The sequence below is a fragment of the Oryctolagus cuniculus genome, chromosome 1, assembly GCF_051225735.1.
Source record: "Oryctolagus cuniculus isolate XC-2025 breed Fujian yellow rabbit chromosome 1, ASM5122573v1, whole genome shotgun sequence".
Classification (NCBI taxonomy): Eukaryota; Metazoa; Chordata; class Mammalia; order Lagomorpha; family Leporidae; genus Oryctolagus; species Oryctolagus cuniculus.
The window spans coordinates 66,449,689-66,463,203 of NC_142867.1; the positions used below are offsets into that span (position 1 = coordinate 66,449,689).

General features: G+C 53.8%; 1 protein-coding gene across 9 annotated transcripts in view; it reads right to left on the reverse strand.

Annotated features, from left to right (window-relative positions):
• ARRB1 (arrestin beta 1) overlaps nucleotides 1-13,515 on the reverse strand; it is a 69,997-nt gene that overhangs the window by 21,866 nt on the left and 34,616 nt on the right. For 3 of the 9 annotated variants that reach the window (XM_051850972.3, XM_051850975.3, XM_051850987.3), the window contains exon 1: nucleotides 2,296-2,366. The exons of 4 other annotated variants lie outside the window; for them this stretch is intronic. In XM_051850972.3, coding sequence (XP_051706932.2) covers nucleotides 2,296-2,351 — 56 coding nt within the window. In that variant the 5' untranslated portion in view covers nucleotides 2,352-2,366. Of the gene's footprint in view, nucleotides 1-2,295; nucleotides 2,440-2,463; nucleotides 2,511-13,515 lie in introns of those variants that run through there. 2 more of the 9 variants (XM_051850983.3, XM_051850973.3) reach the window with 2 other exon arrangements.

Consider the following 13,515-nt stretch of genomic DNA (forward strand, 5'->3'; position numbering starts at 1 on the left):
CACGGAATCAGGCGGGGATGGAAAAGTGCTCACTGGTGCTCCCTGGCTCTCCCTGCCCTCCGCGTCCTCCAGCTGGGCCTGGGAGCCTGAGAGCCCCCTTACCTGTCCACCACCCTCGAGCCCCAGCATTCCTCAGAGTAGCTGCTGGGAGGGAGAGGAGAAAAGTGAAAAACAGAGATGGAGACCCGGACAGAAGAGACAGGGGAAGGGCCGGGAGAGAGGGAGGAAGAAGGAGGGGACAAGGGCTCTGGTGATGTGCAAATACATGAGAGATGAAGAGACACAGAGACAGAGAGATGGAGCAGGTGCACACGAGGCGGAGAGGGAGGGAGGGACGGACGACACAAATCCCGCCCTGCAGCAGGAGGTCCAGCGGGCATTCACCAGGGAGGAAGCCACTCCTCCAGGAAGGCCTGGCCCCGCCCACCACGCCCCTCACTCACTTCTGCAGCCCCCAGGGATCACTGATGGGTCAGAGCATGGCTTGCAGAGAAGAGCCTGGCACATCCCTCCCCTACCTCCCCTAGGAGCCGCAGGCTTTCCTGCTCCTCATAAATATTTATCAGTGTTTGGAGTGTGAAGAAGCCACAGTTGGCTGGGGTGTGATAACTGCCAGAGTGAGAAAAAAATACACTTCACACGGTTTGGACCGGCAGCTGCCAGGCTGGGGCTGGACCTGCAGAAGTGGCACAGGCCATGGGGACCCAGCTGCTTCCAGTAAGCCTTGGTGCCAGCTCCCGCCCCCCACCTCCGAGAGCCCACGCTCTGAGGGAAAGGAGAGGCCACCAGTGCCCGAGACCCCAAACAACTGAGCAAGGGACTGCTGGGAGGGGCCGGGGCACCCGCGCCAGGCCAAGGAGGAATGACAGTCACAAAAGGACAGGGATTTGCTGGGCAGCTGACCAGGTCTCGTACTGTGTGTGGTGTGCGGGTCACAGCCCCACATTCCAGGCCCAGAACTCATGGCTCAGAGATGCTGTGATCTGCCCAGGAACACACAGCCTTCGAGGGCTAGGCTGGGATCCATCCACCACAGACACAGGGTGCACTCTGAAGTGACACCTTGACAGTAAGGACTCCATTTTAGGGCACCCGTGACTCCATCTTGCAAAGCCCCCCCGTACCATGAGACTGTGGTCTGAAACCATGATCTAACAGTCCACTGCATCCCACTTGGCAGAGCACAGAAACTCCCTAACACAATGGTCACGCTTAAAACAGAGGGGCTGCACCTGGACTAATGTTAAGATTGTAATTTGTCTATTGTCAAGACTGTAATTGGTGTTAGTTTCCCACTAGGTCAGCTTGACCCTACTAACTATGTATTCCTCCCCCCATCCTAGCAACCATGTATCCCCCCTCCCTTCCTCCTGGCTTTTGCCTTTATAAACCTTGTTGCTTTGTGCTTATGGGTGCAGAGTTCTAATTTAGGGCATGAGCACCCTCTCTCTTTAGGGCATGAGCACGCTCTCCACCGCCGGCAATAAGGGACCGTCCGATTTCACCCATGTGTGGTGCTCCTCAGTTCCCACTCGCCCAAGCACCACAATCGGACCCAGCCCTGCTGCTTTCCCGAAGCAGGTGTTTTCATCAACAGGAATAACAGAGGAGGGGAAATGAGGGCGGGGAGGGGAGAGGAAGAGGAAGAAAGGAAAGGGCGAGGAAGAGCAGGGGGCAGGAAGCAGGGCCAGGGCTGGAACGTCCCGTCTGGAACTTAACCCCTGCTGGACAAGGGACTGGGTGGCTTCCCCAGGCAGCAGCAGCTGCTGTGTGCCCTGAGGGCCTGCCACGCCTTAGTCGAGTCTCTAAGATATTTTCCCCAGCACACCACCAACGCCTGGAACAATCCCATTTCACAGATGAGAACACTGAGGTTCTGAGAGGCACCCTGTGGTCTGCCTGTCTCCACAGCCCACACCCTCTGCATGCTGTCACCCCGCCAAGCCCTGCTGAAACAACACTGCCCACTTCCTGTTCCCCACACCAGCAAAGAGCCCCCTCCCCGCCCCCACCCCCCAGACACAGCACCAATAAATGGCATTGCTGTCTGCTTAGAAGAGCAAGCCCAAATGCCCACGACTGGGGCCAATACCAGCCTGCCAGGCTCACCCCCAGTCCCACCTGCCCCCGCCCTCTCTGTCCCTAAGAGCCACAGCTGGGTCCCGACAAGAGAAAACAGCAGTGGTAGTGGTGGAGCTGGTTCCGGCTCCCTGCAGACAAGGAAGAGGAAGAAGCAACCCGCTGAGGGTAACCCAAGCAAAGGCAGGGGGTACCGTAAGGAGGCAAAAATCTCACGGGAAGGAGGCGCAGGCAGGACGCATGGGGGCTGGCGGCAGGTGCAGGGAAGCCATCAGGTCCGAGGGCAGCTGCGGGCTCCCTCCAGCTCTCCGGGGGCCGCGGGCTCCCAGCTGCGGCTCTCCGCACGGCTGCCCCATTGTCTCTGTGCACCGGCTCTCTGCTTACTCAGGGCTTTCCTCCGGCCTCCAGGCTTGCATGTCACACTCCTCTCTGCCTCCCGCTCAGCTTCCCGAGGCGCACCTAACCTAGCCGGCCGGGTGGCCTGATTTCAAATGCCCAGGGGAGGAACTGGATGGATCAGCTTGGTCAGGTGTCCCAGTCCCAGGCCAATCAGCTATGCCTCGGAACAAGAGGGCAGGAGAGGGTCTGCAGAGCAGGGGCTTCCAAACCAGGGTCACAACTCGCTGGTTGATAATGTATCGACTTAAAGACGTCTTGGTTTTTAATGGAATGGCATAGAATAGGAAATGGAAGCATGCCCTATAAGTAGTGGGGTTTAACAGATTCACTGATTCCCCAGTATTCCATGCCCCTCCCTGCAGGGTGCCTGGGAGCTTGCAGCCCTGTGCCCATGTGCCTCGCCCGGGCCAGTGAAGCATTCAACGCACCCGATACCGCGTGCCCTTTGTATGAGTTTTCTGTAGCTGCTCTAACAAAGTACTGCAAACCTAGGGGCCTAAAACAACACACGGCTATTATCACACAGTTCTGCAGCTCACAAATTCAAAGTGGACCTCCCTGGGTTACAATCACAGTCTAGGCAGGGCTGCATTCCAGCTGCACACAGGGGCAAACCTGCTCCCCTTCCACCTTCCAGAGATTGCCCACGCTCCTGTCTCAGAGCCAGCAACAGCAAGGGAGCTCCCTGCACATCACATCACTTTGACCTCTTCTGCTCGCATTCTCTCCCACCTTTAAAGACCCTCGGAAGGCGGGCATTTGGCCTAGCGGCTCAACGCCAGGGTCCCACATCAGCACACCTGGGTGTGAAACCTGGCCTCAGCTTCCAGCTAACGCAGACCCTGGAAGGCAACAGTGACGGCTCAAGGAATCAGGTTCCTGCCACCCATGTAGAAGACCGGGACTGAGTTCCCAGTTCTCCGCTTCAGCAGCCCCAGCCATTCCAGGCTGGATTTCAACTAAATAATCCTTTAAATTAATAACAACAACAAAAAAAAGCTGTTAGACTAACACTGGGCCCCTCTGGAGAATGGAGAGTGATCTCTTTAAGATACATTGATCGCCGGCGCTGCGGCTCACTAGGCTAATCCTCCGCCTTGCGGCGCCGGCACACCAGGTTCTAGTCCCAGTCGGGGCGCCGGATTCTGTCCCGGTTGCCCCTCTTCCGGGCCAGCTCTCTGCTGTGGCCAGGGAGTGCAGTGGAGGATGGCCCAAGTCCTTGGGCCCTGCACCCCATGGGAGACCAGGAGAAGCACCTGGCTCCTGCTATCGGATCAGCGCGGTACGCCGGCCGCAGCGCGCCAGCTACGGCGGCCATTGGAGGGTGAACCAACAGCAAAGGAAGACCTTTCTCTCTGTCTTTCTCTCTATCACTGTCCACTCTGCCTGTCAAAAAAAAAAAAAAAAGATACATTGATCATCTCCATCGGCAGCTGTCGTTACCCTTTGCCCTGTAACAGAACACAATGACAGGCTCCAAGAATTAGCACGCAGGCTTGTTTGCAGAGAGCATTCCTTTGCCTGCCACGTCCTCCTTCTTCTGTCACAGATGCAGCAGTGATCTGGATGGGGCTGTCTCCATCAACCGAAATCCCAGGGCTCTCCTGCCAATGACAGGTGTGTAGCACAAGCGAGAGAGGAAGCTCCTGGGCCACCCAGATTTGGGCGTGTTTGTTACGGCGGCAGCCAGCTCTCCTAGCCAATACAAAACGTGAGCACCGCTTAGAGAAACTTTGGTTGCAGGGAGTATGTGTGCGCTAAGTTACACAGTGAAATGGCTTTCAGGTTGAAAATTCAAATGTTTTTCAATGTATTCTAGAAGAGCATGCCTAAACCAAACATGTCTTATTGGTGTCTTCCATCTCCTAGTTCTACTCCCTCAGGTGGTGCTGCCACCTGCACACAGGGGCAAACCTGTTCCCCTTCCACCTTCCAGAGATTGCCCACGCTCCTGTCTTTCCACTGGCCAGAATGTGAGCCCATTCCCCACGTGCAGGAGGAGACACCTGGTGATCAGCTCTGACACAGATACCCTGCTGCCCTTTGGTGAGCCACAGTCCTCCCCTTGTCCCTTTGTGCCGGTCAGGGAGGGGACCGTGCCAGGAGGGGCCCAGATGAAGAACCTTCCAATACATATTACCCAGCAGCCAGAGTTCACATTTTGAAACAGCACAAAAAACGGAATATTATATTACACTAAATCATGCCGGTAACAGCCTGTAAGGTAGACTCAGTCTGGAATCAAAACAGCACATCTGGCATGAGCTTCATTTTATACTCAATACCCAAAGCAAAAAAAGAGGAGACTCGATATTGTTGAGATGGCAGTACTCTCCAAACTGACCTGTGTATTCAATCCTTAGCAAATCCCAGCTGAGGGGTTTTTTGGTTTTTTTTTTTGGGGGGGGGGTGCAGAAATAGACAAGGTGATCCTAAAATTGACAAATTGCCAAACAATCTTGAAAAAAAACAGAGCAAAGTTGAAGAACTCATACTTCTCATTTTCAAAACTTATTGCCAAGCTACCATAATCAAAAATGCAGTCAGAACCACAACTTCACACCATATAAAAAAGCAAACCAGAGCAAAGGCCTAAATGTAAAAGCTACAACTATAAAAGTCTTAGGAGAAAATCTTAAGTATAAATATTCACAGCCTTGGATTAGGCAACAGGTTCTTAGATATGACACCGAGTGCACAAGCAACTAAAGAAAAAGACATAAAATTTAAAACTTTTTTTGCTTCAGAGATCACTATCAAGAAAGTTGAAAGACAAGCCATAAAATCGAGAAAATGTTTTTTTAAAGATATATTTGTTTGAAAGGCAAAGTGAAAGAGAGAGAGAAAAAAAGAGATTCCATCCTCTGGTTCATTCCCCAAACTGGCCACAAAGGCCAAGGCTGGGCCAGTCAAAGCCAGGAGCCTGGGACTCCACCTGAGTCTCCTACATGAATGGCAAAGGCCCAAGCACTTGGACCACCTTCTGCTGCCTTCTCAGACACATTAGCAGGGAACTGGAGTGGAGCAGAGCAGCTGGAACTTGGACCAGCACTCCTATGAGGGATGCCAGCACTGCAAGCAGCAGTTCAACCCACTGCACTGTAACACCAGCTCCGAAGATATTTTCAACTCATGTCTCTGATAAAGGTGTAACATCTGGGGTATATAAACGATGATTTTCACCTCACCAACAGACAAATAACTCAATTACAAATGGCAAGGTGATTCCAGCTTCTTGCTAATGTAGACCCTGGGTGACAGCAGTGACGGCTTCAGTAATTCACTCCATGCGACCCACGTGGGAGACCTGCACGAGCTCCTGGCTCCTGGCTTCTGCCTGGCCAAGCCCCGATGGCTGCGAGCACTCGGAGAGTGAACCAGCGCATGGGAGCCCTCTCCTCGTTCTGTCTCTCCCGACTCTGTCTCTCTGTGTGTATGTCTCTCTGCCTCTCAAATAAAGAAGAAATGTTTAAAAAGAAAAGGAATAGCTAAATTTAAAGAAAAAAAAACAGAAATGAGCAACGGTTTGTTTGAACGGCATTTCTCCAAGGAGGACACGTACAAACCAGGGAAAGATGCTCGACAGCACCCTCACCAGGGACATGCACATAAATACCAGAGAGATGAACTTCACGCCAAGACGGCTGTAATACACAGGGACAGAACAAACGCTGACAAGGATGCGGAGAAAATGGAGCCCCATCCGCCGCTCATTGGACTGCAGAGTGGGGAGCCATTGGGAAAACCATTTGGTGTTTTCCCAAACCTCTAAAAGGTTTTTTTTTTAATGTTTATTTATTTTCATCTATTTAAAAGGCAGAAAGGAAGGGGGGAGGGGGAGGGAGAGGGAGAGGGAGAGGGGGAGGGAGAGGGGGAGGGGGAGGGGAGGGAGAGGGGGAGGGGGAGGGGGAGGGGGAGGGGAGGGGAGGGGGAGGGGAAGGGAGGGAGAAGGGGAGGGAGAGAAATTTGAGCATTTTCCATCCACTGGTTCACTCCCCAAATGCCCACAACAGCCAGGGCTGAGCCCGGCTGAAGCCAGGAGCCAGGAGCTCCATCTGAGTCTCCCCAGTGGGTGACAGGGATCCACGCCCTTGGACCATCATCATCATCAGCTCCTTCCCAGGGTGCACTGGCAGGAAGCCGGCCTGGAAGCAGAGTAGCGGGGACTTGAACCAGCACACCAATATATGAGGCAGGCGTCCCAAGCTATGGTTTAACCCACTGCACTGCCAACACCTGCCCCCTCTAAAAGTTACCATTCTATGCAGCAAGTGCATTCCAAAAGAACTGAAAACAACATCCATGCGAACGCGTGCACCTGAGTGCTCACTCCAGTATTATTCAAAATGGCCATAAAGAATAAGAAGAAAACCCCACGTCCGTTACTAATGAATGTGCTTTGAAAATGCGGTCCACTCCTACAATGGAATATTATCCAGCCATAAACCAGGAGGAAGTACTGATTCATGCTGCAGCACAGATGAATCCTGGAAACACGTAAGGGAAGAACGCAGACGTAAGAGTGATTCCACTTAGAGCACTCCCCGGAAAGTGGATCAGTGGTTGTCAGGGGCTGGGGAGAGGGGGCTTGGGCAGAGTTCATTTGTGGTGATGAAAATAGTCTAGAATTGTGTAGTGGTGTCAGTTATACAACCTTGAGGATATAATAAAAATATAATACTGAAATCGTATCTCAGCTTTTCAGAAAGACTAAAAGAAAAAGGCCGGCGCCGCGGCTCACTAGGCTAATCCTCCGCCTAGTGGCACCGGCACACAGGGTTCTAGTCCCGGTTGGGGCGCCAGATTCTGTCCCAGTTGCCCCTCTTCCAGGCCAGCTCTCTGCTGTGGCCAGGGAGTGCAGTGAAGGATGGCCCAGGTGCTTGGGCCCTGCACCCCATGGGAGACCAGGATAAGTACCTGGCTCCTGCCATTGGATCAGCGCAGCGTGCCGGCCGCGGAGGCCATTGGAGGGTGAACCAATGGCAAAGGAAGACTTTTCTCTCTGTCTCTCTCTCTCACTGTCCACTCTGCCTATCAAAAAATAAAAAATAAAAAATAAAAAAATACAATAAAAAATAAAAATAAAAATAAATAAATAAATAAATAAAAGAAAAAAGAATAAAAGAAAATGTGCCTAAGAATGAACAGTGATTGAAGACTTGGTTCTTCACATTTCTCATCTCCTCAGGCTGTGTAATGAGTATTGATTCCTTTAAGAAACATTCCGGGACTTCCCTAACAGGATGTCTCAAGTCTTGGAGAAAGGAAAGGAGTCTGGAAAAAAAAAAAAAAAGTGGGTGAGGTGGACAAAATCCAGATCCCAAACTCCGAGCGCCTCGGTGTGAGTCACAGCGTCTGAGGCTTCTCCTCCCACAGTCCACACCCCTCTGACTCCTCCCAGCACCCAGCCTGCTGTGTCCACTCTTACTACTGTGCTGCGTCTTCTGCTCAGCCACCCCCTCCTCCAGGAAGCCTTCCCTGATTCCCCACAAGTCTGAGTCAGCTCCCCCAACTCCACGCATGTCCCACACCTTCAAAAGGATCTGTTAGTGCACACTCTGCTTCCTCGTGTAAGGTAAGCAGAGCAGAGAGTGCACCTGCGGCACACAGCAGGTGCTCACTATGCACCTCTAAGTCCCTAGAAGTCGAATGTTGTTGAGTGAACAAGTCGAGGGTGAGGACAGCTGGAGTGTAAAATGCGGGTGGTGGTGAGGCTCATCCTGGGTGAGAGCACTCCACAGCTGCCGCCTTCTCTCTGCTTCTATTTGGCTGTCAGCATCAAGGACACTGGCTCAGTGTTTCACAGGGGCAGGGTCACCGCCCCATCAGGCTGGGCCAGGCTGCAGTGGATACACCCGAAACAGGCCTCTGAGCAAGGCCCATCCTGTCCTCCCTCGCCAACCGCCCACCCACCCAGCCCCAGGCCCTAAGGGCACTGGCATAAGCACGTCACAGCCCGCTGCTGACAAAGGACCTGGGCGCAGCCACGTCAGACAAACCCGCCGTGAACGATGCTTCCCTGCACAAGGGCTCTACCAAAAGTTAGTGGAAAACGGAATTCAAAGGGAAGTTTATTTTCATGCAAAAAAAAACGTTGACACTGATGAATCCGAGGGGTCTTCAAAAGCTTTGTGGAAATGTGGATTATGAAAAACAAGCTTGCGGCCGGCGCCGCGGCTCACTAGGCTAATCCTCCGCCTAGCGGCGCCGGCACACCGGGTTCTAGTCCCGGTCGGGGCACCGGATTCTGTCCCGGTTGCCCCTCTTCCAGGCCAGCCCTCTGCTGTGGCCAGGGAGTGCAGTGGAGGATGGCCCAGGTGCTTGGGCCCTGCACCCCATGGGAGACCAGGAAAAGCACCTGGCTCCTGGCTCCTGCCATCGGATCAGCGCGGTGCGCCGGCCGCAGCGCGCTGGCCGCGGCGGCCATTGGAGGGTGAACCAACGGCAAAGGAAGACCTTTCTCTCTGTCTCTCTCTCTCACTGTCCACTCTGCCTGTCAAAAAAATAAAAAATAAAAAAAAAAAAAAAAAAAAAAAAAAAGAAAAACAAGCATGCACAGGTTCCAAAGCGATTCTGCTCCCCCGGAAATGCACCTTTGAATTCCATTTGTCCGCTAATGCTCAGACGCGCCCTCCTGCAAAGCTCTGTCTGTGAGGCAGGCACTGTGCCAGCAACTTCGCACTCGCTCTTCTCTCTTCCCATCTAAGGATTCCCATTTTTCAGAGGAGAAACCAGAGACTCAAGGACCCTTAAGTAACATGTCCAAACATCTTACTCCACATCCAGAAACTCACGCTGGGAAGACTGGCCACAAATGTGGATTCATTTCCAGTGACTCAAGAAAGCATTGCTAACAATTCCTTCCTTTGTATCAGAAAATTCCGGCTGGGGCCAGCGCTGTGGCGTAGCGGGTAGAGCCACTGCCTGCAACACCAGCATTCCATTATTGGGCGCAGGTTAATGTCCGGGCTGCTCCTCTTCTGATTCAGCTTCCTGTTAATAGCCTGATAAAAGTAGCAGAAGATGGCCCATTGACCTGGATAAAGCTTCTGGCTCCTGGCTTCAGCACGGCCCAGCCCTGGCTTCTATGGTCACTTGGGGAATGAACCAGTAGATGGAAGATATCTCTCTGTCTCTCTCTGTCTCTTTCTCTCTCTGTGCAATTCTGACCTTCAAATAAATAAATCAATCCAAGAAGGAAGGAAGGAAGGAAGGAAGGGGAGAGAAAGAAAGAAAATTCATGCTGGGAAAAAATGCTACAAAAGTGGCAAATTGTGCAAAGATTTTCAGATTTTACTCAGTCTTCAGCCAGAAAACTCGTCCAGGAGAGAAAGCAGGTGCAGTCACTGCTCTGAGTACGTCACAGACATCAACTCATTTAGTCCATCAGCAACTCTACTGGGGCACTACTGCCATCCTGTTTCAGACAAGAACACTGAGGCACAGAGAGATTGAGTGATTAGGTCACACAGCGAGGAAGCAGCAGAGCCAGATACCAGAGCCCATGCCTCATCCACTCTCAACACTGCCTGCGGCGCCACCAAAGGCCTCGAGGGAGGAGGCACCCAGGAGAGGCCCTGCAGGCGGAGGCCTGAAGAAGCCACTGGTGCTAGGGAGCCGGTGAGCAACCTGGTGTGGCTGGGCTGTGTCCAGAGTTCCTGGGAGGCGCACCAGGGCAGGAGGCGGGGCTAGGAGAAGGGCCTGCTCGTTCCCCGGATGCTCATGAACACTTCCTGAGCGGATCCCAAGCTAGGAGGGCGCAGGAGGCTGCGAGGAGCCTTGAATGCCAGGCTCAGGTCTTGGACCACATCCCGGAGGAAGACTAGAGCCCTAGCAATTTCCCACCCTTGCCCCCTGAGAGCAGTCCTGGCTCAGTGGGTGGGGGTGACGTGGGGGATGGGGACCATGCAAGGGGGAAGTCATTCTCAGCGATGCGGCCGCCCTACATTCTGACCCAGTTTCATGGGTGCGAGAACAGCCAACAGGGAGTGGGGAGGTGTGAGGAGCAGGTGGCAGTGGCAGTAGAGAGACTGGGAGGGAGGGCCCTGCTCACGTGCCCCTGGAAGCAGAGTTATCTGTGCACCAGCTGCTCTGCTCTGCCAGAACCTAACTGGCCCGCCTGTTTACCCGCTTTTGGCGCACCTGCTCCTTGGGACAGCCCGGGAGCAGGAAAGAGCCAGGAAGACAGGAAATGTCCTGTGTCCCAGAGGAGCTTAAGGTGGCCTGAGGGAGCCTGCGAGGTCACTGTATGAGCTGCTTCAAAGCCCACAGGGCCAAGAACCTCGCTCACAGAGACGTACTGCTGTGCCCAGAGTCGGGCGGGGCTGAGCACCCAGCTGTGTGCTGTGCCCGTCTCCTACTCTAGGTGCTGCTGTGGCTACTGCGGGCCCCCGCACAGCTCTCTGGGCGCAGGCCTGGGGGTCAGGGGTGGTGTTGGGGGGCCCTGTGGTCAGGTCGAGCTCCTGGGCCCCAGATTTCCTGTGGGCTGTAGTGCACAGAATACTCAGAATCTCCTGCCCACATCACACGTGTGAAGACTGGCACAGGGGAGGGGAGCCCCAGATGGCCACAGGCAGAGGGGAAAGTTTCTTAAAGGAGCCTCGTCCATTTTCCAGTAAGCCAAGAGACTAGAGATAGGAAAATCAAGGGCTAAAAGACACTGCACTGAGTGGGCTGGCAGCTGGCTACCCAGCAGCCTGCAGTCCACACGTGCACACTTGCCAGCCTGCCCGAGGGGCGGGGCAGGAAGGGGCACAGACACAGAGTCCTGGGTGACCCCCAACCTTGTCTGAGGCTCGCGCTCGGTCATCAGAACGGGGGTGACAGCCAGCCCACCAGTGGGGATACCCAGACAGATATGGTGCCTCGGAGAGAATCAGTAAAAGGCAGCTGCATCACATAACCCGCCCGCCCCACGCTCAGCGGGGAGCTCTTGCCCAGGGTCCCTGGCGTGCAGGAGACGGCTCCATTAGCCCTGCACACAGCGAAGTCTCTGAGCTGCTGTCTCCCCTACAGTTCCACAGGGAAAACAGCCTGTGATGTCCTCTTCCCAGCACATGCCAGAGACCTCCAGAGACACGCCTTCCCTCTCCCTGCACGGCTGGTGGCAGCACTTCTCCCGCCTGCAAGGCTCCCACCCTTCCCACCCTTGTCGCTGCACCCGAGAAGCCTTCCCTGACTGCTCTGGCCCTGACTCCCCTGCCCTCCTTCCCATCCTTCCCCCTTCTTTCATTGTTCAGACCTCTGGGTCTGGCACTGCTCTTGCCTGCAGAGGCTACGGGTGCCACGCACTGTCCCCAGGGTGGCTACACTCTGCAGGAAGACACTCCACAGACAAATGACACCTTCCCTCAAAACCACAGCAGGAGAGGAGCTGGAGCTGCCGCGTGTCGGTGTGTCGCCGCTGGCTGGGCTCTGGGCACACGCCACGCCCTTCCCTCCCTCGCCCCACCCGCCACTTGGCACCACATGGGGCCTGCACGGTGCCACTCCTTATAGCAGGTGCCTGCAACTGGGACAGTGACCAACTTCCTCCAGTCATTGACTTTCCCAGGAACATCACAGGTGCTTAATACATTTTTTTTTACATTTATTTTATTTGAAAGGCAGAGTTATGGTGTGTGTGTGTGGGGGGGGTGGATCTTCTATCCATTGGTTCACTCTCCAAATGGCTACAATGGCCAGGGCTGTGCCATGCTGAAGCCAGGAGCCAGAAGCATCATCCCAGTATCCCATGTTGGTGCAAGGAACCATGCACTTGGGCCATCCTTGGCTGCTTTTCACAAGTAGCAGGGAGCTGGATCAAAAGTGGAGCAGCCAGGACTCAAAGGAAACCCATATAGGATTGCTGGCACTGCAGCTGGCAGCTTAATCCATTGTGCCCCAATGCCAATCTGTTAATAAATATTCTGAATTACAAACAGGAGCCATGGCCTCAGCTCCAGGCTGGGGAAAAAAGTAAGACCTGGGCGGAAGAGCAAGTTGGAGGCAGCAGCATGGCCAGGGCTGTGGAGCGACATAACCTCAGCAGGAGGCTGCAGAGACAATGTAGCCAGACCCAGGCCCCCAGTGGGCCGAGCTGCCCTGCACCTGCCCTAAGAGCCAACTGCTGCATTTTTAGGAAGTTGCCGAGCTAAATGTTAAACATAGCCAACATAGCCATTACCAGTGGCTCCTAATCAAGGGCCTGTGTACATCCCAGGGACACTAGCCATGTCTGGGGGACACTGCAGGTTGTCACGGCAAGGCAGAGAGTGGCGACAAGCACCAAGTAGAGGGGACTTTAAAAAACTCAGAAATTCAAGGATGGAATTAAAAGATGTGTATTTTGGTGCAAAAATTTTTAAATACTTGTTTTCCATGACCTTTTTAAGCCTCCTTGTGGCCAGAGGCCACATGCACAGGTCAGTCCCCCACCTCCCGCAAAGAGGCTGTAAGCCCAAGTGCTGATGCCGGTATCAGGAAATCCCAGTATAAACTGACAATTCAATAAGTTACATTCAAAACATCTGGCATTGTGGTGCAGCGATTAAGCCGTCCCTGACACCTGCATCCTACAGCAGAGTGCCTGGGTTCACATCCTGGCCTCTTCGCTTCTGATCCAGTTTCCTGCTAACGTGCACCCTGGAGGCAGCAGGAGGTGATGGTGCAAACAGGTCCCTGTCACCCACATGGGAGATGGATGGAGTTCTTGGCTCCTGGCTTCAGCCTGGCCTGGACTTAGCTATTGTGGGCACTTGGGGAGTGAACCGGTGGATGGAAGATCTCTGCCTGTTTCTGTCTCTGTCTCTCTGTCATCCTGCCCTTAAGATAAGTACAAATCAACAAAAAATTCAAACAAAACACAAAGGGAATACATACTTAACGTGTACCACTTACTCGTTATTTTATTAAATGTCTCCATTATCATGCCCTTTAGAATGTCTCCACCGCAGACTGGGGAATGCTGTGTGATGTGTCTTCTGTGCGACTCCATGCCCGGTGACATCACCGCAGCCTTGGGAGATCCACGGTGCAGAACTGACACCGCAGAACTTG